The sequence below is a fragment of the Salvelinus fontinalis genome, chromosome 14 (assembly GCF_029448725.1).
Source record: "Salvelinus fontinalis isolate EN_2023a chromosome 14, ASM2944872v1, whole genome shotgun sequence".
In the NCBI taxonomy this organism is placed as follows: domain Eukaryota; kingdom Metazoa; phylum Chordata; class Actinopteri; order Salmoniformes; family Salmonidae; genus Salvelinus; species Salvelinus fontinalis.
Window position 1 is genome coordinate 10,026,166 of NC_074678.1, and position 25,610 is coordinate 10,051,775.

General features: G+C 45.8%; 1 protein-coding gene across 1 annotated transcript in view; it reads right to left on the bottom strand.

Moving 5' to 3' along the window:
* Nucleotides 1-359: 359 nt before the first annotated feature.
* Nucleotides 360-25,610, bottom strand: part of LOC129869471 (espin-like protein) — a 37,914-nt gene continuing 12,663 nt past the window's right edge. Inside the window, exons 4-16 of the mRNA XM_055943924.1 lie at nucleotides 24,287-24,469; nucleotides 23,998-24,129; nucleotides 10,220-10,390; nucleotides 4,996-5,131; nucleotides 4,283-4,449; nucleotides 4,092-4,190; nucleotides 3,647-3,784; nucleotides 3,386-3,541; nucleotides 3,109-3,279; nucleotides 2,675-2,839; nucleotides 2,141-2,407; nucleotides 1,261-1,992; nucleotides 360-1,148 (exon numbers count right to left, since the gene is read on the bottom strand). Coding sequence (XP_055799899.1) covers nucleotides 660-1,148; nucleotides 1,261-1,992; nucleotides 2,141-2,407; nucleotides 2,675-2,839; nucleotides 3,109-3,279; nucleotides 3,386-3,541; nucleotides 3,647-3,784; nucleotides 4,092-4,190; nucleotides 4,283-4,449; nucleotides 4,996-5,131; nucleotides 10,220-10,390; nucleotides 23,998-24,129; nucleotides 24,287-24,469 — 3,006 coding nt within the window. The 3' untranslated portion in view covers nucleotides 360-659. The remainder of the gene's footprint in view (nucleotides 1,149-1,260; nucleotides 1,993-2,140; nucleotides 2,408-2,674; nucleotides 2,840-3,108; nucleotides 3,280-3,385; nucleotides 3,542-3,646; nucleotides 3,785-4,091; nucleotides 4,191-4,282; nucleotides 4,450-4,995; nucleotides 5,132-10,219; nucleotides 10,391-23,997; nucleotides 24,130-24,286; nucleotides 24,470-25,610) is intronic.

Sequence of the window (25,610 nt, forward strand, 5' to 3'; positions counted from 1 at the left end):
GCGCAATGACTGGAAGACTATGCTAGCAGATACCAAGACGTCCAGTCATTGCACTAACGCTAGTTAGCATTGGCTTGCGAAACTACCTCTAACTTTCTTCATACTGAACACAGAGACATAAAAATAGTATCCGCAAGTTCGTCTGACTTTGGGTGAAGTACATAAAGGGCATCATTGCCAGAAACTCAAAGTTTTCCTTTTACACTATGTGACATCATCATGGTACAAGGTGACATCATGCTAATAGTATTGATACCGATATGCGTCAGAGGGGTGTGTGACGAAGGAAAACCGTGTTATCAATAGGTGTACAGACAGTACTGACTCTTCTCAGAGGAAATCACATGACACAAAGCATGTCCTTTATGCTTCTTTATTGTAATAATGTTATAGCTTTGTCCTATACACCTGACTACCTGTTTCTAAGATTGGAAAGTTTACTACCATAGGCCTTATTGCTTTCTCTTTAAATAATAAGAGCTGTTACAACTATTCACAAAGAACACAAAAGGTATTCACACTCAGAATAAAATGCACTTACAGTACACCCATCCCTTACTATAACTTGATATCAGCAGACTACATAACTAGAACTTGATTTCAGAAGACTACCACTATTTAAAAAAAGATTTAAAAAAAAGGTACAGTGAAAACAATTACTACTCAAAATCAAAAATCTCTGCCTCCTTGTCTTTCCAGAAAGTGAAACTCCTGTCTATGTATTTGCAAATCTCATCATTGCTGAAACTGGAAATGTCTGTTCCTTGTTTAATCAGAGCCCCTTCATCTGGTGTCGGGGTTTGGAGGATGACTTTGGGCACAGGCCTGACCTCTGGTAGGAACTGTTGTTTCTCTACCTCTGGCACTTCAGACTGAGTCGTTGACACGTTCCCAAAGAACTTGACCTTAATGTCCTCGAAGCCGTCCTTCCACTCACGGTTCCCAGCCTCGATGTCCATCATGACGGCCTTGTGGAACTCCCGGATGCTCTCCCAGGTGAAACGACCAACGTGGTCAAACACCTCAAAGCACAGCAGGTGTCTCATCTTCCTCTCGTCCGCGGGGAGTTCGAGTTCCAGGATGTGGAAGTACCCCAGCATAAAGAGGTCAAGGGTCAGGCTGTCATAGTCCACCATCGCCCCGTCCACCTTGTGGAGGAATTAGAATCAGATTCAGAATCACAATCAGTTTGTGTGTGTGTAGAAAGTGTTTGTGTGTGTGTAGAAAGTGTCTGTGTGTGTGCATAAAGTGCAGAATGACCTTGGGGAGGAACTGTTCAGGGGAGTATGGTGCCTGTTGCCGGTGGAGACGGCGGATCTGTCGAGATGGAACGCTGGAGATCATGCTCCTCCAATCACCAATCATCTTGTTGATGACACTCCTCTGTTTGAAGAAATGTCCCAGAGGCATCTGAGATCCCCTCTGTGGTCCCCTCCCATCTGTCCCCCCAGGTTTACCACCAACCTCCTCCACACTGGCTCTGCTCTCAGCCTCTCTGGTCTTCAGAGTCACCGTGTAGGCTGACTTCTTCCAGTGGCCCAGGAACAGCACCACAATACGTTCCTTCCGTAAACTGGTGGTTTCCCTAACGTCGGTCATGTTGTCATCACAGGCTATGCCTGAGTCACTGTTCTGAACAGCTTCAGGGGCTGGGTTCATCTCTTTGGGCTGTTCCTGTGTTCCTCTGACCTCTAACCTCACGCCTTCCTCCGGTATGGCTAACATCGTGTGGACCTCTTCTTCTGTTTCTTGTTCATGACCTTCAAAGTTGGACTTCAGATTCCGGACAGAAACCCCAAACTGTTGGATCTCGGACTCTATCTTCTCCCTGCGCCCTCGGGTAGAGGTGGGTCTGTCTGGGGTCTGGGAGAACACAGTGGATAGCTCTGTGTTGGGCATCTTCGAGTACGGCCCGTCTGCCAGGTTGGCCATCAGCAGGGACATGCTCTTTACGATGCCTGAGATGCGGTTACACCACACGGGCAGAGGGACCTTAATTAAAGGGATTACAACGGAAATAAGTCATTGACTTCATTGTGTGACTCTAGAAACATTGTTCATGTTTGTACAATAGAATTACATATATAATTGAATAGGATCTCTGTGGTATGAATATGTTTGTTGTCAAATAAACTCAAACCTGAGACTCCTGGTTGGGGTTTCTGAACTGAGTGCTGGCTGTGATGTTGACGATGGGAGCTGGCAGGATGGTCCTGAGCTCCTCAGCCAGACGAGCTAGCTCTGTCTCATAGCCTTCACAGTTTTTCTGGTTGGACACGCTCTGGATCTGCTTCTCCAGGTAGATCAGGTCGTCCTCAGTCAGCAACTCTCCAAACGGGCCCAGGATAGCGTTGTGGGCCTGGGAGTACCTCCAGTTCACCGCTTTGGAAGTGCTGTTCCCATTCTCCTACAAAGGTGGCGGAGACACAGTACAGAGGTTTTTAATATACAGTACACGTCATATCACTGACATGCACACGATGAGGGACAGTTTTTTTTTGGGAACACAAGAAATGAGTAGACTTAATCTGGGTCTGAAAATCTGTCTCTTTATGTCCTGATTGGTGTAATGACTACGAATAACATGCCAGCTCTGTTGATGTGACCATACAGCATCATGGGTTATCCAATCAGAGCTGTGACCGTATTGGAATACGAAATCAGAGTGCCTCACCTTCCTCCTCTGGTCCTCCTCGTCCAATAGCCTGGTCTGTAGCTGACGCACCATGACCTGTCTCTTCCACTCAGCGATTGGCCGACCCCGCTCGTCATGGGTGGGAACCAGGTAGTCAATGTCTGACAGGTTGGCCTCTTCCGTGGGCAGAACTACCATCCTGTTCTGTTAGCGACAAAACAATATCAACACCAATATGGAGACTGTCCAATCAGTCCAACATATTGGACTGTCTTACCATCAGTCCAATATGGAGACTGAGCTGGACAAGATGGGTCTCTCGTGGGACTGTGGACAAAGACAGACTCCAGTGACAGACTCCAGTGGCAGAAGATTGTTGCTGCCTTATGTCGCACACCAGACGAAGAGAACTAAGTAAGTAAGCATTAGTCCAAGTAGAGAAATATCAGAAGGAAAAGTGATGTGATGCTTACTGCTTGTGCTACAGCTACTGTGGTTATTTCTGTCTGTTTCAGAGATGTGATGGATTTCATGTTGTCGAGGAATTTGTTGTCACCGAGCAGGTTTTTGCCAACCAGGAGTTTTTTGTCAGAAGCCTTCGCCAGATCGACAGTTATTACCTCAGCCTTTACCAGTATCTTACCCTGTTTAAGACAAAGAAAGGGAACATTCATTCCGTTATAACAGCTTGGTGGTTATAAGTCTACGAACATGAATTAAAAAACAGAAGAGGAAATCTGATGTGTTTACTGCGTCCCCTGCGTCAGCTGAAGACTTCATTTCAGTCAGGAGCTTTTTGCCACCAAGTGTAACGTTTTTGGTCAGATCAACAGTAATCAATTCTTCAGGAGGTTTGTTCTGACTGATTCCGTCTGCGGAAAATGTATGTCTCACCACCATTTTACTCTGTTGAAAAAAGGCAAAAACCGCACATCAGGTAAAATAACTTGGTCAAATAGACCTATTAGTCCAAGAACAGAAACAAGATATCAGAGAGTGAAGAGTAATTACAGCATTTGTTGAAGCTTCTAGAGACTTCCTTTCACAGAGGAGTTTTTTACCACCGAGCCAAAGGACGTTTTGGGTCGGATCAACAGTAGACTGTTCAGAAGGTTCGGCCTCTTCTGTGGAAAACGACACCATCTTACTCTGTTGAAGACAACGCTATATCACTCATCATTCACATACGGTGTCCATATTAGGACAACCACAGACACAGCAGGACTTGTTTCATTATCAGGATGTCCTAATACGGACACCATAATTATAACAGATAGGAGTATTAATACAAAACACAAATATCTGAGGAGGAGCAAAGAGGAAATTCAATGTAAATCCAATGCAATGGCTATCAGCATAACATATCATTTTGCTGTATTAGTTCAAGAACAACAAAACAAAAGCTTTTGGTTCAAAATCTGTAAATATATATATATATATCTGAGGAAGAACTAACTACTGCAGCTGGTGAGGATTTCATTTCACAAAGGAGCTTTTTTCCACCCAGCTGAACCTTGGTGAGATCAACAGTCCTCTCTTCCGCTACCATCTTATTCTGTAGAAGACAAAGAAGACCAACTATTTATAAGTATATCATCCTAAAAACAGAGAAAGACATATCAAAGGGGGGGTAATATGTAATCTTACTGCTTGTGTGGATACTAGCTCTGATTGTTTCAAACGAATCGTTGACTTCATTTCTGTCAGGAGCCCTTGGTCACCGTTGATTTTACCAGCCAGGAGGTTTTTGTCTGAAACCTTGGTCAGATTGACAGTTTTCACCTCCTTGCTACGCTGAGTTAAAGTTTTCACAACTGGAATAAAACAGTGACAGATGTGTTGGTTAGTGTTTTAAACGAGAGCAGTGTCCTACTCGTGTTAACACATGGCAACAGACACAAACGTCAATTCCAACCGTCATGGATTGACCAATGATTGAACTGAACCAATGGTGAAAATCAATTCCCAAACCAACTATTACAAGTAGTGGCCTGCTTAGTAAAAACAAAATAAATTTGTTTAAATAAAAAATAAAGTTAAATAAATACATAAATAAAGTAGGAATAGAGTGCAATACTGGTATAACACTAAACTGTTAGGGTCGGGACGATGCCAGTATTGTGATAGTCGTTAGTATCGTGGCAAGGAAACAAAACATGAAGCGGATTTTCCTTTTGTAGGAAAACAACCCTAACGTTGGAAACAAACATATTTGTCATCCAGAATCACATGTATTTATTTCCCGAGCTATAGCACACAAAAAGGATTTGGTCTGCTTTGTGTTTTTATTTTTTTGCCATGGGAAAAAAATATTGGGATACTGGTATCATCACAGCCCTGCTAACTGGTGTTACCCTCACCTGTTGATGCCACTTTAACATGTTGTACACTGGAGATGGCAGATTGTTGTGGTTGAGAGGAGGATGAGGTGGGTAGAGAAAGTTCAGGCAGAAGAGCAGGGTTTTGAGCCTGAGGGTACTCCTCTGTCTCTGGTTGCTGGGCAGGAAAACAAAGAGATGGTGAATCTTTCGGGATATAGGATATGTCAACATTGGATATACAACATTTCCCCATCAACCCTGGAGTTTGAATTGGCAACCCACTGGGTACTGGCCCGCCTCTCAAACCTTGAGGCTAATATATAGAGACAAATAATCACTGACAGTAGCTATGTTAGTAGCTAGGTTAGAAGCTATGTTAGAAGATAAGTTAGTAGCTAGGTTAGAAGCTTGGTTAGTAGCTAGGTTAGAAGCTTGGTTAGTAGATAGCTACTAACCTATGTTAGAAGATAAGTTAGTAGCTAGGTTAGAAGCTATGTTAGAAGATAAGTTAGTAGCTAGGTTAAATGCAAGGTTAGAAGCTAGGTTAGTAGCTAGGTTAGTAGCTAGGTTAAATGCAAGGATAGAAGATAGGTTAGTAGCTAGGTTAGTAGCTAGGTTAAATGCAAGGTTAGAAGATAGGTTAAATGCAAGGTTAGAAGATAGGTTAAATGCAAGGTTAGAAGATAGGTTAAATGCAAGGTTAGAAGATAGGTTAGTAGCTAGGTTAAACGCAAGGTTAGAAGCTAGGTTAGAAGCTAGGTTAGTAGCTAGGTTAGAAGCTAGGTTAGAAGCTAGGTTAGTAGCTATGTTAGTAGCTAGGTTAGTAGCTATGTTAGTAGCTAGGTTAGAAGCTAGGTTAGTGGCTATGTTAGAAGCTAGGTTAGTAGCTATGTTAGTAGCTAGGTTAGTAGCTAGGTTAGTAGCTAGGTTAGAAGCTAGGTTAGTAGCTATGTTAGAAGCTATACGTAGCCATCTACGTACATTGCAAAAATCAGAAATTTTCTGTCCAAAAATGATGCAGAAAAATTAATCCATGCATTTGTTACTTCTAGGTTAGACTACTGCAATGCTCTACTTTCCGGCTACCCGGATAAAGCACTAAATAAACTTCAGTTAGTGGTAAATACGGCTGCTAGAATCCTGACTAGAATCAAGAAATTTGATCATATTACTCCAGTGCTAGCTTCCCTACACTGGCTTCCTGTTAAGGCAAGGGCTGATTTCAAGGTTTTACTGTTAACCTATAAAGCGTTACATGGGCTTGCTCTTACATATCTTTCCGAGTTGGTCCTGCCGTACATACCTACACGTACGCTACGGTCACAAGACGCAGGCCTCCTAATTGTCCCTAGAATTTATAAGCAAACAGCTGGAGGCAGGGCTTTCTCCTATAGATCTCCATTTTTATGGAATGGTCTGCCTACCCATGTGAGAGACGCAGACTCGGTCTCAACCTTTAAGTCTTTACTGAAGACTTATCTCTTCAGTAGGTCATATGATTGAGTGTAGTCTGGCCCAGGAGTGTGAAGGTGAACGGAAAAGCTCTGGAGCAACGAACCGCCCTTGCTGTCTCTGCCTGGCCGGTTCCCCTCTCTCCACTGGGATTCTCTGCCTCTAACCCTATTACAGGGGCTGAGTCACTGGCTTACTGGTGCTCTTTCATGCCGTCCCTAGGAGGGGTGCGTCACTTGAGTGGGTTGAGTTACTGACGTGATCTTCCTGTCTGGGTTGGCGTCCCCCCTTGGTTTGTGCTGTGGTGGAGATCTTTGTGGGCTATACTCGGCCTTGTCTCAGGATGGTAAGTTGGTGGTTGAAGATATCCCTCTAGTGGTGCGGGGGCTGTGCTTTGACAAAGTGGGTGGGGTTATATCCTTCCTGTTTGGCCCTGTCCGGGGGTATCATCGGATGGGGCCACAGTGTCTCCTGACCCCTCCTGTCTCAGCCTCCAGTATTTATGCTGCAGTAGTTTGTGTTGGGGGGCTAGGGTCAGTTGGTTATATCTGGAGTACTTCTCCTGTCTTATCCAGTGTCCTGTGTGAATTTAAGTATGCTCTCTCTAATTCTCTCCTTCTCTCTTTCTTTCTCTCTCTCGGAGGAACTGAGCCCTAGGACCATACGTCAGGACTACCGGGCATGATGACTCCTTGCTGTCCCTAGTCCACCTGGCCTTGCTGCTGTTCCAGTTTCAACTGTTCTGCCTGCGGTTATGGAACCCCTACCTGTCCCAGACCTGCTGTTTTCAACTCTTAATGATCGGCTATGAAAAGCCAACTGACATTTATTCCTGATTATTATTTGACCATGCTTGTCATTTATGAACATTTTGAACATCTTGGCCATGTTCTGTTATAATCTCCACCCGGCACAGCCAGAAGAGGACTGGCCACCCCTCATAGCCTGGTTCCTCTCAAGGTTTCTTCCTAGGTTTTGGTCTTTCTAGGGAGTTTTTCCTAGCCACCGTGCTTCTACACCTGCATTGCTTGCTGTTTGGGGTTTTAGGCTGGGTTTCTGTACAGCACTTTGAGATATCAGCTGATGTAAGAAGGGCTATATAAATAAATTTGATTTGGTTAGTAGCTATGTTAGAAGCTAAGTTAGTAGCTAGGTTAGAAGCTAGGTTAGAAGCTAGGTTAGTAGCTAGGTTAGTAGCGAGGTTAGTAGCGAGGTTAGAAGCTAGGTTAGAAGCTAGGTTAGTAGCTAGGTTAGAAGCTAGGTTAGTAGCTAGGTTAGAAGCTAGGTTAGAAGCTAGGTTAGTAGCTAGGTTAGAAGCTAGGTTAATAGCTAGGTTAGTAGCTAGGTTAGAAGCTAGGTTAGTAGCTAGGTTAATAGCTAGGTTAGAAGCTAGATCAGTAGCTAGGTTAGAAGCTAGGTTAGTAGCTATGTTAGTAGCTATGTTAGAAGCTAGGTTAGTAGCGAGGTTAGAAGCTAGGTTAGTAGCTATGTTAGAAGCTAGGTTAGAAGCTAGGTTAGAAGCTAGGTTATTAGCTAGGTTATTAGCTAGGTTAAAAGCTAGGTTAGAAGCTAGGTTAGTAGCTAGGTTAGTAGCTAGGTTAGAAGCTAGATCAGTAGCTAGGTTAGAAGCTAGGTTAGTAGCTATGTTAGAAGCTAGGTTAGTAGCTAGGTTAGAAGCTAGGTTATTAGCTAGGTTGGTAGCTAGGTTAGTAGCTAGGTTAGAAGCTAGGTTAGTAGCTAGGTTAGAAGCTAGGTTAGTAGATACGTTAGAAGCTATGTTAGTAGCTAGGTTAGAAGCTTGGTTTACATCAAATTTGCATAAAATAATATGCACATTTTCCCACCAGAGATGTGTTTCCATCAAACAGATTTTTTGCTGATGAATGTCTGTGTGATGACATAGTGCACATAAAGATAATGTTTGCGGATAAATTCTCATGTACCGAATGAAAAATACAAGGAAATTGGTTTCCATCGCATTTTTAACTCTGATAGTTTTGTTATATAGCAAATGTGCCCACTCTGGTCTTGGAACGTGAGCTCTAGCCAACAGCTGGCAGACACAGTACGCTAGCTACATTATGAGATTATTATGGATAAGAGCAATATTATTTTTATTTGTCAAATGGCAGCCAAGCATCGATCATCATGTCACCAGAATAAGACCCTCGATATTTATTGGAAAGGAGCATCAAGCTCATCACCTTGCACATTCGCCACCTTGTGAAGTGGGAGGACGAAGCCTAGAGAGGATCCAGACTCAGATGGGAAGCCCATCTAGAGAGGAACCACTCGGAGGGGAAGTCCATCTAGAGAGGTACCAGACTCAGAGGGGAAGCTCATCTAGAGAGGAACCACTCGGAGGGGAAGTCCATCTAGAGAGGATCCAGACTCAGAGGGGAAGCCCATCTAGAGAGGAACCAGACTCAGATGGGAAGCCCATCTAGAGAGGAACCAGACTCAGATGGGAAGCCCATCTAGAGAGGAACCAGACTCAGATGGGAAGCCCATCTAGAGAGGAACCAGACTCAGATGGGAAGCCCATCTAGAGAGGATCCAGACTCAGAGGGGAAGCCCATCTAGAGAGGATCCAGACTCAGAGGGGAAGCCCATCTAGAGAGGAACCACTCGGAGGGGAAGCCCATCTAGAGAGGAACCACTCGGAGGGGAAGCCCATCTAGAGAGGAACCACTCGGAGGGGAAGCCCATCTAGAGAGGAACCAGACTCAGATGGGAAGCCCATCTAGAGAGGAACCAGACTCAGATGGGAAGCCCATCTAGAGAGGATCCAGACTCAGAGGGGAAGCCCATCTAGAGAGGAACCAGACTCAGATGGGAAGCCCATCTAGAGAGGAACCAGACTCAGATGGGAAGCCCATCTAGAGAGGAACCAGACTCAGATGGGAAGCCCATCTAGAGAGGATCCAGACTCAGAGGGGAAGCCCATCTAGAGAGGATCCAGACTCAGAGGGGAAGCCCATCTAGAGAGGAACCACTCGGAGGGGAAGCCCATCTAGAGAGGAACCACTCGGAGGGGAAGCCCATCTAGAGAGGAACCACTCGGAGGGGAAGCCCATCTAGAGAGGAACCAGACTCAGATGGGAAGCCCATCTAGAGAGGAACCAGACTCAGATGGGAAGCCCATCTAGAGAGGATCCAGACTCAGAGGGGAAGCCCATCTAGAGAGGAACCAGACTCAGATGGGAAGCCCATCTAGAGAGGAACCAGACTCAGATGGGAAGCCCATCTAGAGAGGAACCAGACTCAGATGGGAAGCCCATCTAGAGAGGATCCAGACTCAGAGGGGAAGCCCATCTAGAGAGGATCCAGACTCAGAGGGGAAGCCCATCTAGAGAGGAACCACTCGGAGGGGAAGCCCATCTAGAGAGGAACCACTCGGAGGGGAAGCCCATCTAGAGAGGAACCACTCGGAGGGGAAGCCCATCTAGAGAGGAACCAGACTCAGATGGGAAGCCCATCTAGAGAGGAACCAGACTCAGATGGGAAGCCCATCTAGAGAGGAACCAGACTCAGAGGGGAAGCCCATCTAGAGAGGAACCACTTGGAGGGGAAGTCCATCTAGAGAGGAACCAGACTCAGATGGGAAGCCCATCTAGAGAGGAACCAGACTCAGATGGGAAGCCCATCTAGAGAGGAACCAGACTCAGAGGGGAAGCCCATCTAGAGAGGAACCACTCGGAGGGGAAGTCCATCTAGAGAGGAACCAGACTCAGAGGGGAAACCCACCAGAAGCCCATCAGTATGCCAACCATCTGCTCAGTATCATACTGTGGGTATGTCAGCCAATCACCTTTAAGCTCTCCATATTTGTTTTGTTGTTATTGTGGAAGTAGTCTAGGCCGGGGTCGCTAAGGCGACGGTAGTAGTCCTCTTTACTGGGCTGCCACGCCACAGCCTGTCTCCCCCTCACATCCTCCTCTAACAGACCTAGTTCTTCTATTGGCTGGTCTGCTGAGAAGGGCTGGACAGAGAGAGAGAGAGAGAGAGAGCGAGAGAGATGGAGAGAGAGAAAGAAGCTCAGATCGGAGAGGTACAATGAGTTCAGGACAGTGTAGAGAGGAGAGGAAAATAAAGAAATAGAGGATCAGGGAGAGGAGAAGAAAGAAACAAACCTTGCATGTATTGGCAGGATTTCAACCCCTGTGGGGATGATGCAGGATATATGGAAGCATTTAGATCTCCCCTAATGAACCTGTAATGTCCTAATGGAGGCCATGCAGAATGCAGATCAAATTCTGCTCTCAAAGGACAGGAATAAAACCCACAACGTCTGTGTTCCAAACGGGACCCTAATTCCCTATATAGTGCACTACTGTTGACCAGAGCACCTAAAGCTCTAGTGTACAGTATAGGGAATAGGGTGCCATTTGGAACACACTAAACATCAAAGGCAGGGCTGATACGCTGCAGAACACTATTGTGCTTTGTCTTCAAGGAGTGGTCCCAGCCATTTCCTCACTCACGCCACTTTGATGTGGAACAGTGTTGTTCATACCTCCAGAAGCATTTTCACTCATCTCAGGGGCTGCTCCAAGACACCGCCGACGAAGAAGAGGAATACCGAGTGAGATTTTAGTCCGACTCAGGAGGCGTTCATACTATTCACCGCATACAAGTATATTACTTGCTAATGTTCAGTCCCTGGACAATAAAGTAGACGAGCTCAGAGCGAGGATCTCCTTCCAGGGAGACATCGGGGACTGTAACATACTCTGTTTCCGGAATCATAGCTCTCTCCGGATATACTGTCCCCGTCCATACAGCCAGCGGGGTTCTCCATACATCGCGCGGACAGGAAGGAAGAAAGAACTCTACGGGAAGAAGAAAGGCGGAGATGTATGTTTCATGATTAACTATCATGGTGTGAATATGGTACATACAGGAACTCAAGACCTTTTCTTCCGCCAATCTGGAATATCGCACTATAAAATGCCGACTGTATTATCTCCAGAGAGAATTCTCTTCGGTCATTGTCACGGCCGTGTATATTCCCCCTAAAGTTGACACCGCGACGGCTCTCAAGGAACTACATTGGACTTTGTGCAAACTGGAAAATGCATATCCCGAGGCGGCATTTATTGTAGCTTGGGACCAATAAAGCAAATCTGAGAAAAATGCTACCAAAGTTTTATCAACACATCACTTGCTCTACTTGTTCATCAAGACACTCTTGACCATTGCTACTCCCCCTTTCGGGACGGCTAAGAAGCCCTCTCCTGCCCTACTTTTGGCAAATCAGATCACTCCTCCACATTCTGCTCCTCCTTTCCTATAGGCAGAAACGTAAACAGGAAGTTCCCGTGGTAAGGAATGTTCAATGTTGTTCTGGCCAATCAGAATCTATGCTTCAAGATTGTCTTGATCAAGCATACTGGGATATGTTCTGGGTTGCCTCTGAGAATAACATTGACTCGGTGATAGAGTTCATCAGGAAGTGGTATAGAGGATGTTGTTTCCAGTGTGAGGATTATTCTAACCAAAACCTTCTGAATAGATGGCAGCATTCACGCAAAACTGAAATCGTAGGCCTGATTACCAAGAATAACGAGACAGCCGACAGGGAGGAGGTGAGGGCCCTGGAGGAGTCGTGCCAGGAAAATAACCTCTCCCTCAATGTCAACAAAATGAAGGAGCTGATCGTGGACTTTAGGAGGTAGCAGAGAGAGCACTAGAGGGGGGGGGGGGGCTTCAAGTTTCTCAGCGTGCACATCACAACCTGAAATGGTCCATCCACACAGAAAGTGTGGTGAAGAAGGTACAACAGCAACTTTTCAACCTCAGGAGGCTGAAGAAATTCAACCTGGCCCCTAACACCCTCACTAATTTCTGCAGATGCACCATTGAGAGCATCCTGTTGGGCTGTATCACCGCCTGGTATGGCAACTGCACCATCCGCAACCGCAGGGCTCTTCAAAGGGTGGTGTGGTCAACACGACGCATCACCGGGGGCACACTGCCTGCCCTCCAGGACATCTAAGGCACCAGGTGTCACAAGAAGCCCAAAAAGATCATCAAGGACCTCAGCCACCTGAGCAATGGCTTGTTCACCCCGCTTCCAGGCGGAGATAGTAAGGGTGCATCAAAGCTAGGACCGACCTACTAGCTGGCCTCCGCCCAGTCCCCTGCCCTGAACCTTAGAGCGCTGCTCTATGTACAGTTGAAGTCGGAAGTTTACATAAACCTTAGCCAAATATATTTAAACTCAGTTTTTCACAAATTCCTGACATTTAATCCAAGTAAAAATTCTCTGTCTTAGGTTAGTTAGGATCACCATTTTATTTTAAGAATGTGAAATGTCAGAATAATAGTAGAGAGAATGATTTATTTCAGCTTTTTTTTCTTTCATCACATTCCCAGTGGGTCAGAAGTTTACATACACTCAATTAGTATTTGGTAGCATTGCCTTTAAATTGTTTAACTTGAGTCAAACGTTTCGGGTAGCCTTCCACAAGCTTCCCACAATAAGTTGGGTGGATGTTGGCCCATTCCTCCTGACAGAGCTGGTGTAACTGAGTCAGGTTTGTAGGCCTCCTTGCTCACACACGCTTTTTCAGTTCTGCCCACACATTTTCTATAGGATTTAGGTCAGGGCTTTGTGATGGCCACTCGATTACCTTGACTTTCTTTTCCTTAAGCCATTTTGACACAACTTTGGAAGTATGCTTAGGGTCATTGTCCATTTGGAAGACCCATTTGCGACCAAGCTTTAACTTCCTGACTGATGTCTTGAGATGTTGCTTCAATATAACCACATACTTGTCCTTCCTCATGAAGCCATCTATTTTGTGAAGTGCACCAGTCCCTTCTGCAGCAAAGCACCCCGACATGATGCTGCTAAACCCGTGCTTCATGGTTGGGATGGTATTCTTCGGCTTGCAAGCCTCCCCCTTTTTCCTCCAAACATAAAGATTGTCATTATGGCCAAACAGTTCTATTTTTGTTTCATCAGACCAGAGGAAATTTCTCCAAAAAGTGCAATCTTTGTCCCCATGTGGAGTTGCAAACCGTAGTCTCTTTTTTTGTGGCGGTTTTGGAACAGTGGCTTCTCCCTTGCTGAGCGGCCTTTCAGGTTATGTCGATATAGGACTCGTTTTACTGTGGATATAGATACTTTTGTACCTGTTTCCTCCAGCATCTTCACAAGGTCCTTTGCTGTTGTTCTGGGATTGATTTGCACTTTTCGCACCAAAGTACGTTCATCTCTAGGAGACAGAACGCATCTCCTTCCTGAGCGGTATGAAAGCTGCGTGGTCCCATGGTGTTTATACTTGCGTACTATTGTTTGTACAGATGAACGTGGTACCTTCAGGCGTTTGGAAATTGCTCCCAAGGATGAACCAGACTTGTGGAGGTCTACACTTTTTTTTCTGAGGTCTTGGCTGATTTCTTTTGATTTTCCCATGATGTCAAGCAAAGAGGTTCAGTTTGAAGGTAGGCCTTGAAATACATCCACAGGTACACCTCCAATTGACTCAAATTATGTCAATTGGCCTATCAGAAGCTTCTAAAGCCATGACATAATTTTCCGGAATTTTCCAAGCTGTTTAAAGGCACAGTCAACTTAGTGTATGTAAACTTCTGACCCACTGGAATTGTGATACAGTGAATTATAAGTGAAATAATCTGTCTGTAAAAAATTGTTGGAAAAATGACTTGTGTCATGCACAAAGTAGATGTCCTAACCGACTTGCCAAAACTATAGTTTGTTAACAAGACACTTGCGGAGTGGTTGAAAAACGAGTTTTAATGACTCCAACCTAAGTGTATGTAAACTTCCGACTTCAACTGAACATAGTCATTGAACATTGGTCACTTAAATAATGTTTACATACTGTTCTACCAGTATGTGTTTGGACACACCTACTCATTCCTCCAATTTTTTAAAACTATTTTCTACATTGTAGAATAATAGTGAAGACATATTAACTATGAAATAACACATATGGAATCACGTAGTAATCAAAAAAAGTGTTAAACAGATCAAAATATATTTGATATTCTTCAAAGTAGCCACCCGTTGCCTTGATGACAGCTTTGCACACTCTTGGCATTCTCTCAGCCAGCTTCATAAGGTGGTCACCTGGAATGCATTTCAATTAACAGGTGTGCCTTGTTAAAAGTTAATTTGTGGAATGTCTTTCCTTCTTAATGCTTTTGAGACAATCAGTTGTGTTGTAGGGTTGGTATACAGAAGATAGTCCTATTTGGCATTCTCTCAACCAGCTTCATGAGGAATGCTTTTCCAACAGTCTTGAAGGAGTTCCCACATACGCATGGAGGAGGAGGTGTGATGGTGTGGGTGAATGGATGATCTCCGTATGTGTGGTTCCTACCATGAAGCATGGAGGAGGAAATGTGGATGCTTTGCTGGTGACACTGTCAGTGATTTATTTCGAATTCAAGGTACACTTAACCAGTATGGCTACCACAGCATTCTGCAGCGATATGCCATCCCATCTGGTTTGCGCTTATTGGGACTATCATTTGTTTTTCAACAGGACAATGACCCAAAACACACTTCCAGGCTGTGTAAAGGATATTTGACCAAGAAGGAGAGTGATGGAGTGCTGCATCAGATGACCTGGCCTCCACAATCACCTGACCTCAACCCAAATGAGATGGTTTGGGATGAGTTGGACCGCAGAGGGATGGAAAAGCAGCCAAGTGCTCAGCATGTGGGAACTCCTTCAAGACTGTTGGAAAAGCATTCCTCATGATGCTGGTTGAGAGAATGCCTAGCGTGTGCAAGACTGTCATCAAGGCAAAGGGTGGCTACTTTGAATTATCTAAAATCTATTTTGATTTGTTTAACGCTCTTTTGGTTACTACATGATTCCATATGTGTTATTTCATAGTTTTGATGTCGTCACTATTCTACAATATAGAAAATAGTAAAAATAAAGAAAAACCCTTGAATGAGCACTCAAACTCAAAACTCAATGACTATGAGGTAAATGTGCAGACTGTCAGCATAAAATTGATGGTATTCTCATCCATATTGGGTGAACCGTTTAAAGTACAGCAGTTTTTGTACATAGTCCCCCCATTTTAATGGACCAAAATCATTGGGACAAATTCACTTATGTGTATTAAAGTAATAAAAAGTGAAGTATTTGGTCCCATATTCATTTGCACACAATGGCTATATCAAGGTTGTGACTCTACAATTTTGTTGGACAATCCTAAATTAATTGTGAATAATGATGAGTGAGAAAGTTAGACGCACAAATATCATACCCCCCAAAAAATGCTAACCTCCCCTGTTATGGTAATGAGAGGTTAGCATGTCTTGGGGGTATGATATAAAATGCTAACCTCCCCTGTTATTGTAATGGTGAGAGGTTAGCATGCCTTGGGGGTATGATATAAAATGCTAACCTCCCCTGTTATTGTAATGGTGAGAGGTTAGCATGTCTTGGGGGTATGATATAAAATGCTAAACTCCCCTGTTATTGTAATGAGAGGTTAGCATGTCTTGGGGGTATGATATAAAATGCTAAACTCCCCTGTTATTGTAATGAGAGGTTAGCATGTCTTGGGGGTATGATATAAAATGCTAAACTCCCCTGTTATTGTAATGAGAGGTTAGCATGTCTTGGGGGTATGATATAAAATGCTAAACTCCCCTGTTATTGTAATGAGAGGTTAGCATGTCTTGGGGGTATGATATAAAATGCTAACCTCCCCTGTTATTGTAATGAGAGGTTAGCATGTCTTGGAGGTATGATATAAAATGCTAACCTCCCCTGTTATTGTAATGAGAGGTTAGCATGTCTTGGGGTATGATATAAAATGCTAATCTCCCCTGTTATTGTAATGAGAGGTTAGCATGTCTTGGGGGTATGATATAAAATGCTAACCGCCCCTGTTATTGTAATGAGGTTAGCATGTCTTGGGGTATGATATCAAATGCTAACCTCCCCTGTTATTGTAATGGTGAGAGGTTAGCATGTCTTAGGGGTATGATATAAAATGCTAACATCTCCTGTTATTTTAATGGTGAGAGGTTAGCATGTCTTGGGGTGTGATATAAAATGCTACTCTCCACTGTTATTGTAATGGTGAGATGTTAGCATGTCTTGGGGGTATGCTATCCTCCCCTGTTATTGTAATGGTGAGAGGTTAGCATGTCTTGGGTGTATGCTATCCTCCCCTGTTATTGTAATGGTGAGAGGTTAGCATGTCTTAGGGGTATGATATAAAATGCTAACATCTCCTGTTATTTTAATGGTGAGAGGTTAGCATGTCTTGGGGTGTGATATAAAATGCTACTCTCCCCTGTTAATTGTAATGGTGAGATGTTAGCATGTCTTGGGAGTATGCTATCCTCCCCTGTTATTGTAATGGTGAGAGGTTAGCGTGTCTTGGGGGTATGCTAACGTCCCCTGTTATTGTAATGGTGAGAGGTTAGCGTGTCTTGGGTGTATGATATTATTGCATCTGTAACTTTCTCACTCATGATTATTCAAGATTATCCATAATCATTGTAGCATCCACATTAATGTAGAAGTGTTTAAAAATATATTCACATTTTTATTTACAATAAAAGTGACTCCAAAATGATACGATTCATTATTTACCATTAATTTACAGTACTAGTCAAACGTTTGGACACACCTACTCATTCAATGGTTTTTCTTTATTTTATACATTGTAGAATAATAGTGAAGACATCAAAACTATGAAATAACACATACTAACCAAATATATTTTAGATTAGCCACCCTTTGCCTTGATGCCCCCATTCACATAACAAGTTCCATACAAAAATGGTTTGTTGAGATCGGTGTGGACAAACTTGACTGGCCTGCACAGAGCCCTGACCTCAACCTCATCGAACACCTTTGGGATGAATTGGAAGGCCGACTGCAAGCCAGGCCTATTCGCCCAACATCAGTGCCCGACCTCACTAATGCTCTTGTGGCTGAATGGAAGCATGTTCCCGCAGCAATGTTCCAACATCTAGTGGAAAGCCTTCCCAGAAGAGTGGAGGCTGTTGTAGCAGCAAAGGGGGGACCAACTCCATATTAATGTCCATGGTAGGTGTCCACATACTTTTGATCATGTAGTGTACATTTAGCCCCTTGCGAATTGAAGGAAAATTATGAAACACAGAGAGACGAAAGATACATTTAATGTTTTCGAATTTCTTTCTTGGTACATTTTTTGGCGAAGTCTAGCTTCCCTTGACATCCATGAATAACACTGCTTCCAATGTCGTTTTAGAGAATTTGCCAGTACATCTAACCGGCCTCAAAACCACAGACCACATTTATGGTGATGTGTTGGCGAGCGTTTTGCTGATGTCAATGGTGTGAACAGAGTGCCCCATGGTGGAGGTGGGGTTATGGTATGGGGCAGGCATAAGCTACGGACAACGAACACAATGGCATTTTATCGATGGCAATTTGAATGCACAAAGATATCTTGATGAGAACCTGAGGCCCATTGCCGTGTCATTTATCCACCGCCATCACTACATGTTTCAGCATGATAATGTCATGTCGCAAGGATCTGTACACAATTCCTGGAAGCTAAAAAAAAATGGCCCAGTTCTTCAATGGTCTATGTAAGCACCAGACATGTCACCCATTGAGCATGTTTGAGATGCTCTGGATCGACGTGTACGACAGCATGCTCCAGTTCCTGCCAGTATCCAGCAACTTCACACAGACATTCAAGAGGAGTAAGCCACAATCAACAACCTGATCAACCCTTTGTAAAGTCGCACTGCGTGAGGCAAATGTTAGTCACACCAGATACCGACTGGTTTCCTGATCCACGCCCCTACCTTTATTTAAAGGTATCTGTGACCAACAGATACAGATCTCTATTCCCAGTCATGTGAAATCCATAGATTAGTGCCTCATTTATTTATTTCAATTGACTGATTTCCTTATATGAAACTCAGTAAAATGTTCAAAATTGTTGCGTCAGTATAGTATCCTACCCCTGGCCTAGTTAATCAACACTATCGACAAGCGTTTGACTTAAAAGCATTGTATCAAATAAATCCATAGCAATCAACAAAATCAATAAGTAACTTACGGCTCAGACCCGAGTGATGCTACGTCCTCCAGTCAGTCAGTTAGTTAGTGATCCAGTCAGTCGGCCCTCAATGATGAAGATGTGACATAATCTGCCGATACATCACACCCAGTCAGTCAGCCAGCCATCCAGCCTGCCAGCTAACCAGGCAGCTAGCCATTCAGTCAGTCAGTCAGCCATCCAGCCTGCCAGATAACCAAGGCAGCCAGTCATTCGGGTAGGTGTTTGACACCCCCATGAACACAGACAGCTAGACTCCACACTGCCCCGAGGGCCGCTGTGCCAGCCAATAAACAATAACACTGATCGGAGAATGGTGTTAATTATTAAGGTGCAGGATGGGATGGCCGGTAATGTCCCTAATGCAGGACAAACCAATAGCTATGTTGCTGTAGCACCGAACAAAGGAAGAGAACTGTCCCAATGGCATCCTATTCCCTTTATAGTGCACTACTTTTGACCAGGACCCTATAGGGAATAGAGTGTCATTTGGTACGATAACCGAAATCGGGTCAAAGCTGCTGGAAAAGAGACATTTTACACACAAAATGTATGTGGACACGAATTCAAATGAGTGGATCGGATATTTCAGCCATACCCGTTGCTGACAGGTTTATAAAATCGAGCACACAACCATGCCAGTCATAGGATGCCACCTTTCCAATAAGTCAATTAGACAAATTTCTGCCTCGGTCAACTGTAAGAGCTGTTATTTTGAAGTGGAAACATGTTCCAGCTGATCGCTATCCCCGTTCCAGCCGGTCGCTATCCCCGTTCCAGCCGGTCGCTATCCCCGTTCCAGCCGGTCGCTATCCCCGTTCCAGCCGGTCGCTATCCCCGTTCCAGCCGGTCACTATCCCCGTTCCAGCCGGTCACTATCCCCGTTCCAACCGATCACTATCCCCGTTCCAACCGATCACTATCCCCGTTCCAACCGATCACTATCCCCGTTCCAACCGATCACTATCCCCGTTCCAACCGATCACTATCCCCGTTCCAACCGATCACTATCCCCGTTCCAACCGATCACTATCCCCGATTCAGCCGATCATTAATCCGTTTCAGCCGATCCTCATCCCCGTTCCAGCCGATCCTCATCCCCGTTTCAGCCGATCCTCATCCCCGTTCCAGCCGGTCCTCATCCCCGTTTCAGCCGGTCCTCATCCCCGTTTCAGCCGGTCCTCATCCCCGTTTCAGCCGATCCTCATCCCCGTTTCAGCCGATCCTCATCCCCGTTTCAGCCGATCCTCATCCCCGTTCCAACCGATCCTCATCCCCGTTCCAACCGATCCTCATCCCCGTTTCAGCCGATCCTCATCCCCGTTCCAGCCAATCCTCATCCCCGATTCAGCCGATCATTAATCCGATTCAGCCGATCCTCATCCCCGTTTCAGCCGATCCTCATCCCCGTTTCAGCCGATCCTCATCCCCGTTTCAGCCGATCCTCATCCCCGTTTCAGCCGATCCTCATCCCCGTTCCAGCCGATCCTCATCCCCGTTTCAGCCGATCCTCATCCCCGTTCCAACCGATCCTCATCCCCGTTTCAGCCGATCCTCATCCCCGTTCCAACCGATCACTATCCCCGTTCCAGCCGATCCTCATCCCCGATTCAGCCGATCCTCATCCCCGTTTCAGCCGATCCTCATCCCCGTTTCAGCCGATCCTCATCCCCGTTTCAGCCGATCCTCATCCCCGTTTCAGCCGATCCTCATCCCCGTTCCAGCCGATCCTCATCCCCGTTCCAGCCGATCCTCATCCCCGTTTCAGCCGATCCTCATCCCCGTTCCAGCCGATCCTCATCCCCGTTCCAGCCGATCCTCATCCCCGTTTCAGCCGATCCTCATCCCCGTTCCAGCCGATCCTCATCCCCGTTTCAACCGATCCTCATCCCCGTTCCAACCGATCACTATCCCCGTTCCAACCGATCACTATCCCCGTTTCAGCCGATCCTCATCCCCGTTCCAGCCGATCCTCATCCCCGTTTCAGCCGATCCTCATCCCCGTTTCAGCCGATCCTCATCCCCGTTTCAGCCGATCCTCATCCCCGTTTCAGCCGATCCTCATCCCCGTTTCAGCCGATCCTCATCCCCGTTTCAGCCGATCCTCATCCCCGTTCCAGCCGATCCTCATCCCCGTTTCAGCCGATCATTAATCCGATTCAGCCGATCCTCATCCCCGTTTCAGCCGATCCTCATCCCCGTTTCAGCCGATCATTAATCCGTTTCAGCCGATCCTCATCCCCGTTTCAGCCGATCATTAATCCGTTTCAGCCGATCCTCATCCCCGTTTCATGATTTATGTTTGATGGAGCTGATGGATGTGAAGGCCTTTTCTTGACTTTCCAATGTAAAAAATAAATAAAACACATTTCAAGAAGTCCACTGTCTTTTTGTGTGAATGAAGAGCGGAAGTCCTAGGCTGTGTCCCAAATGGCACCCTATTCCCTATTATAGTGCACCCTATTCCCTATATAGTGCACCCTATTCCCTATTATAGTGCACCCTATTCCCTATATAGTGCACCCTATTCCCTATATAGTGCACCCTATTCCCTATATAGTGCACCCTATTCCCTAGTAGTGCACCATAAAGAGAATAGGGTGCGATTTGGGACAAAGCCCTCAATGCGTGTAAAATAAACCCAACACCACAAGGTTGTTTATTTGATTGCAGCTGTTTCTGAAGGAGAGGCACTACTGCCGGTAAGAGGTGAGCAGAGCTGCTGGCTGGCTGACTGGATGGCTGGCTGACTGGATGGCTGGCTGGCTGGCTGACTGGATGGCTGCTGGCTGGCTGACTGGATGGCTGACTGACTGGATGGCTGCTGGCTGGCTGCTGACTGACTGGCTGACTGACTGGATGGCTGCTGGCTGGCTGACTGACTGGATGGCTGCTGGCTGGCTGACTGACTGACTGGATGGCTGGCTGACTGACTGGATGGCTGGCTGACTGGCTGGCTGACTGGATGGCTGCTGGCTGGCTGACTGGATGGCTGCTGGCTGGCTGACTGGATGGCTGCTGGCTGGCTGACTGGATGGCTGCTGGCTGGCTGACTGGATGGCTGCTGGCTGGCTGACTGACTGGCTGGCTGACTGACTGGCTGGCTGGCTACTGGATGGCTGGCTGACTGGCTGGCTGCTGGCTGGCTGGATGGCTGGGTGGCTGCTGGCTGGCTGACTGACTGGATGGCTGCTGGCTGGCTGACTGACTGGCTGGCTGGCTGCTGGATGGCTGGCTGACTGACTGGATGGCTGGCTGGCTGACTGGATGGCTGCTGGATGGCTGGATAGCTGGCTGGCTGGCTGACTGGATGGATAGCTGGATGGCTGGCTGACTGACTGGATGGCTGGCTGACTGGATGGCTGGCTGACTGGATGGCTGTAGCAGAACGCTAGCTAAATAAGGAGGAGGGAAGGTGACCTCTTTAGGAGAAACGAAAACATCAGGAAATGCCTAGCACGCAACTCTCTGGCCACCAGGCCCGTTAAAGCTGCCGATCGGGAAACGAGACGAAGTGACGGACAGACACTTTAGAACGGACAGAAACACTACAACCCTGTGAATTACACAGTGCTCTGTGAACGTGTGACACTAAGGGACGTGCAATTAAAACGACGTAGTGGATTTATACTGCAAGATATTTCACAGAACTACTGTTCGCAATGCCTTCAATTTCATGGGATTAAATAGATTAAAAAGTCTTTGTTGAGAACATTTCACCAAAGCCCTATTTTAATCTAAACTAATCTGCGGAGAAAAAAAACCATTCCACCATAATATGATATGCTATGTGTAATGTGTGATCTGGAAACAGAACGGGACACACAATCAAACCGAGGACGACGTGTGTTTGAAGCCAACGTGACATCCCTGCTCCTGAGGGATAGAGTTTCCGGTTCCAGGCTTCACAACCACGGGTAAAAATGATGAAACCGAAGCCCTCAGATCTCATAACCGGCTCAGGCCCCTAGGCCAGGCCCTCTCCCCGCCACCTGAGCTTCCTATCTGGGGTAACTGATAGGCCCCAGGGGCTCACGGCGGCTCCAAACCACAGCTGCAACACTGCAGCGCCAGGAGCCCCATAGTTAATTAGCTGTCCCATTGTTAACAAGAGGAAGGAGGGATATTTTAGGTGGAGGGGAGGTGAAGCTAACTCCGTCAGCCAAGCCTCGCTGGGTACTCTCCAAATGGCACCCTATTCCCTATTATAGTGCACTGCTATTGACCGGGGTAGGCACCCTATTCCCTATATAGTGCACTACTATTGACCGGGGCTGGCACCCTATTCCCTATATTGTGCACTACTATTGTTACTGTGAAGGGGACACATCACTGGGTATCTATGGGCTGTCAGGTGGAGCTGCTGTTACTGTGAAGGGGACACATCACTGGGTATCTATGGGCTGTCAGGAGGAGCTGCTGTTACTGTGAAGGGGACACATCACTGGGTATCTATGGGCTGTCAGGTAGAGCTGCTGTTACTGTGAAGGGGACACATCACTGGGTAACTATGGGCTGTCAGGTAGAGCTGCTGTTACTGTGAAGGGGACACATCACTGGGTAACTATGGGCTGTCAGGTAGAGAGCTGCTGTTACTGTGTATTTGTGGGCTGTCAGGTAGAGAGCTGCTGTTACTGTGTATTTATGGGTGTGAATAACTGTGGACGTGGTGGACTGAGGCGAGCACACACACACATACATCCATGCAGCAATACACACATCCGCACAGCAATACACACATCCACACACCAAAAAACAGGACTAGTTTTGAGGCTTTACAAGTGTTCTTACGCTATGATTTGGAACATTCAAAGCAACTGGGACACGTCCATGGTTGTCACCTTAGCTTGCTACATATCTTCAGAGAGTGACAGGAAGCACGAGCACCACCACCAATCAGCCTACACCACTGCTCACACACACACACACACCTGTTGTTACTATGACAACTAGCGTAGCCGTGTCAGCTAACGACTGCTGTTTGAACACGTGTGATTCGGTCACTTGCACCTTGTTGTTTTGGACAGTCAACTATTCCAAAATAGATTTGAAAAAAACAAAACTGATTGGAGCCGTGGGGCCTGTAGTGTGAACAAGGCTGAAGGTCTGAACACTACAGACACGGACCCTCCCCCTAACCCGGACCACGCTGGGACAATTGTGCACCGCCAGAGATCAGGAGTCCCATAAGAAGGTGCAAAATTGGCCCAGCATCGCCCATGTTAGAGAAGGGATTGGGGGGGGGGGGCGCTTTACAAGTAGGCCGTCATTGTAAATAATAATTTGTTCTTAACTGACTTGCCTAGTTAAATAAAAACTAAAATAAGTAAATGGACAGATCACAATATGACAGTACAAAACAGTTCTCCTATTTTTAGATGTTTTAAAGCTTGTTCTGACTTGGATTATAATGCAAAAAAATGCTTGGGAACAATAAACAGTTAACAGAGGCCACAAAACAAGAATATATCATATTTGAACTAAGAAAGACACTATAAAACGAAAGGGTTTGGGTCTTACGCATGTCTCCACGGCTCGGAGGTAACCGGCACAGTCGTAGTGTCCGTTGTACTCCGCAAGGTCTGCTGCTGTGAACCCATCTGTGTCCTGCTCCGACGGGCTCACCTGGTTGGCTAACAGGATCCTGCAGCACTAGAAAGGAGGGGTCACAGTTCAGCAAACAGACTGAATCAAAACCTCTGTTACTATGACTTAACATGACTTAATTAATTAAGATGACATGGACAAAGGGGCACCAGATCCTAGATCACTCTGAAACTCTTGATAAAATGATCTTGTCATCCCTCACCTCCAGCTCTCCATTCTCAGCAGCGTCGTGAAGAGGGGTTCCCCCCCAGTCGTCTCTGATGACCTTTGCCCCCATGCGGAGCAGCCTCTCCAGGATGCGATGGTGCCCTCCACTGGCCGCAAAGTGAAGAGCAGTCGCTCCCTCCCTGTCCTGGCACTGCAGGCTAAGGTCTGTGAAGGTGGCCTGCGAGGGACAAATGTCAACAGACCAGAATGTTAAGGTGGCCTGCAAGGGACAAATGTAAGACCAGGATGTTAAGGTGGCCTGCAAGGGACAAATGTCAGACCAGGATATTAAGGTGGCCTGCAAGGGACAAATGTAAGACCAGGATGTTAAGGTGGCCTGCAAGGGACAAATGTCAGACCAGGATGTTAAGGTGGCCTGCAAGGAACAAATGACAACAGACCAGAATATTAAGGGGGCCTGTGAGGGACAAACGACAGGGGAGTTAGAGTTAGAGATCTTGTTTCTCATGGTCTGAGAGTCTGTGGGTACCTCTTGGAAAAGTCCAAGCAGGCTGTAATGTGCTTTTTACTGAGGAGTGGCTTTTGGCCACACTACTGTCGTGTCTTTGGCTATGCCAGATTAATTGCTATGACATACTATTCTATAAAATAATTTCTCCGTAATTAATATTACCTGATTGAACTAATCAGGTAAATGTAATTAACTAGAGAGGGACACCACAAAATAATATTTATAGAGCTGTTATCTTCCGAATAAACTCTTAAAGATTTAGTAAGATTTTACATCCATAACAGTCACATTAATCGTCATTTTATTCAGTCTCATCTGAAAGTTGTAAATCCTTGGTTATCTGCAAGAATCCTGGCTAACAAGTTGAATCAGGAATACAAAATTGGGTTTAATTATTTATTTACTAAATACCTAACTAATCACACAGAATCACACATACGCAATTAAATCATAACTTGATTACAAAGTGCCGTCATAAAGGAAAACGTCCCTTGCGGGCAGAATAGATATGACAGCTTGTACACAACGAAAAGGGTCGGGATTTTAGTGAAAGAGCGGGAGACTGGAACATAGGCGAAGCTGTGTTATCGTAAATACAGTATCTTATGCATTCTAAATTACCGCCCATTTGAAAAAGGAAAATGCAATAAATATTTACTCTGCGCTGCGCTTCAGTAGGTTGGTGGTAGATGGAAGACCGTATCGCAAACCCGAGTCCTCTGTCCTTTGAAGAATGTCTCTGGTGGTCACTGGATACGTTGGAGTAACATCGATGTGTAGTAGACGGGTTACTCTGACTGTCCTTCCTAACCTGCGTTTGTAGCAGCTGTTGCTAACTCAACGGCTA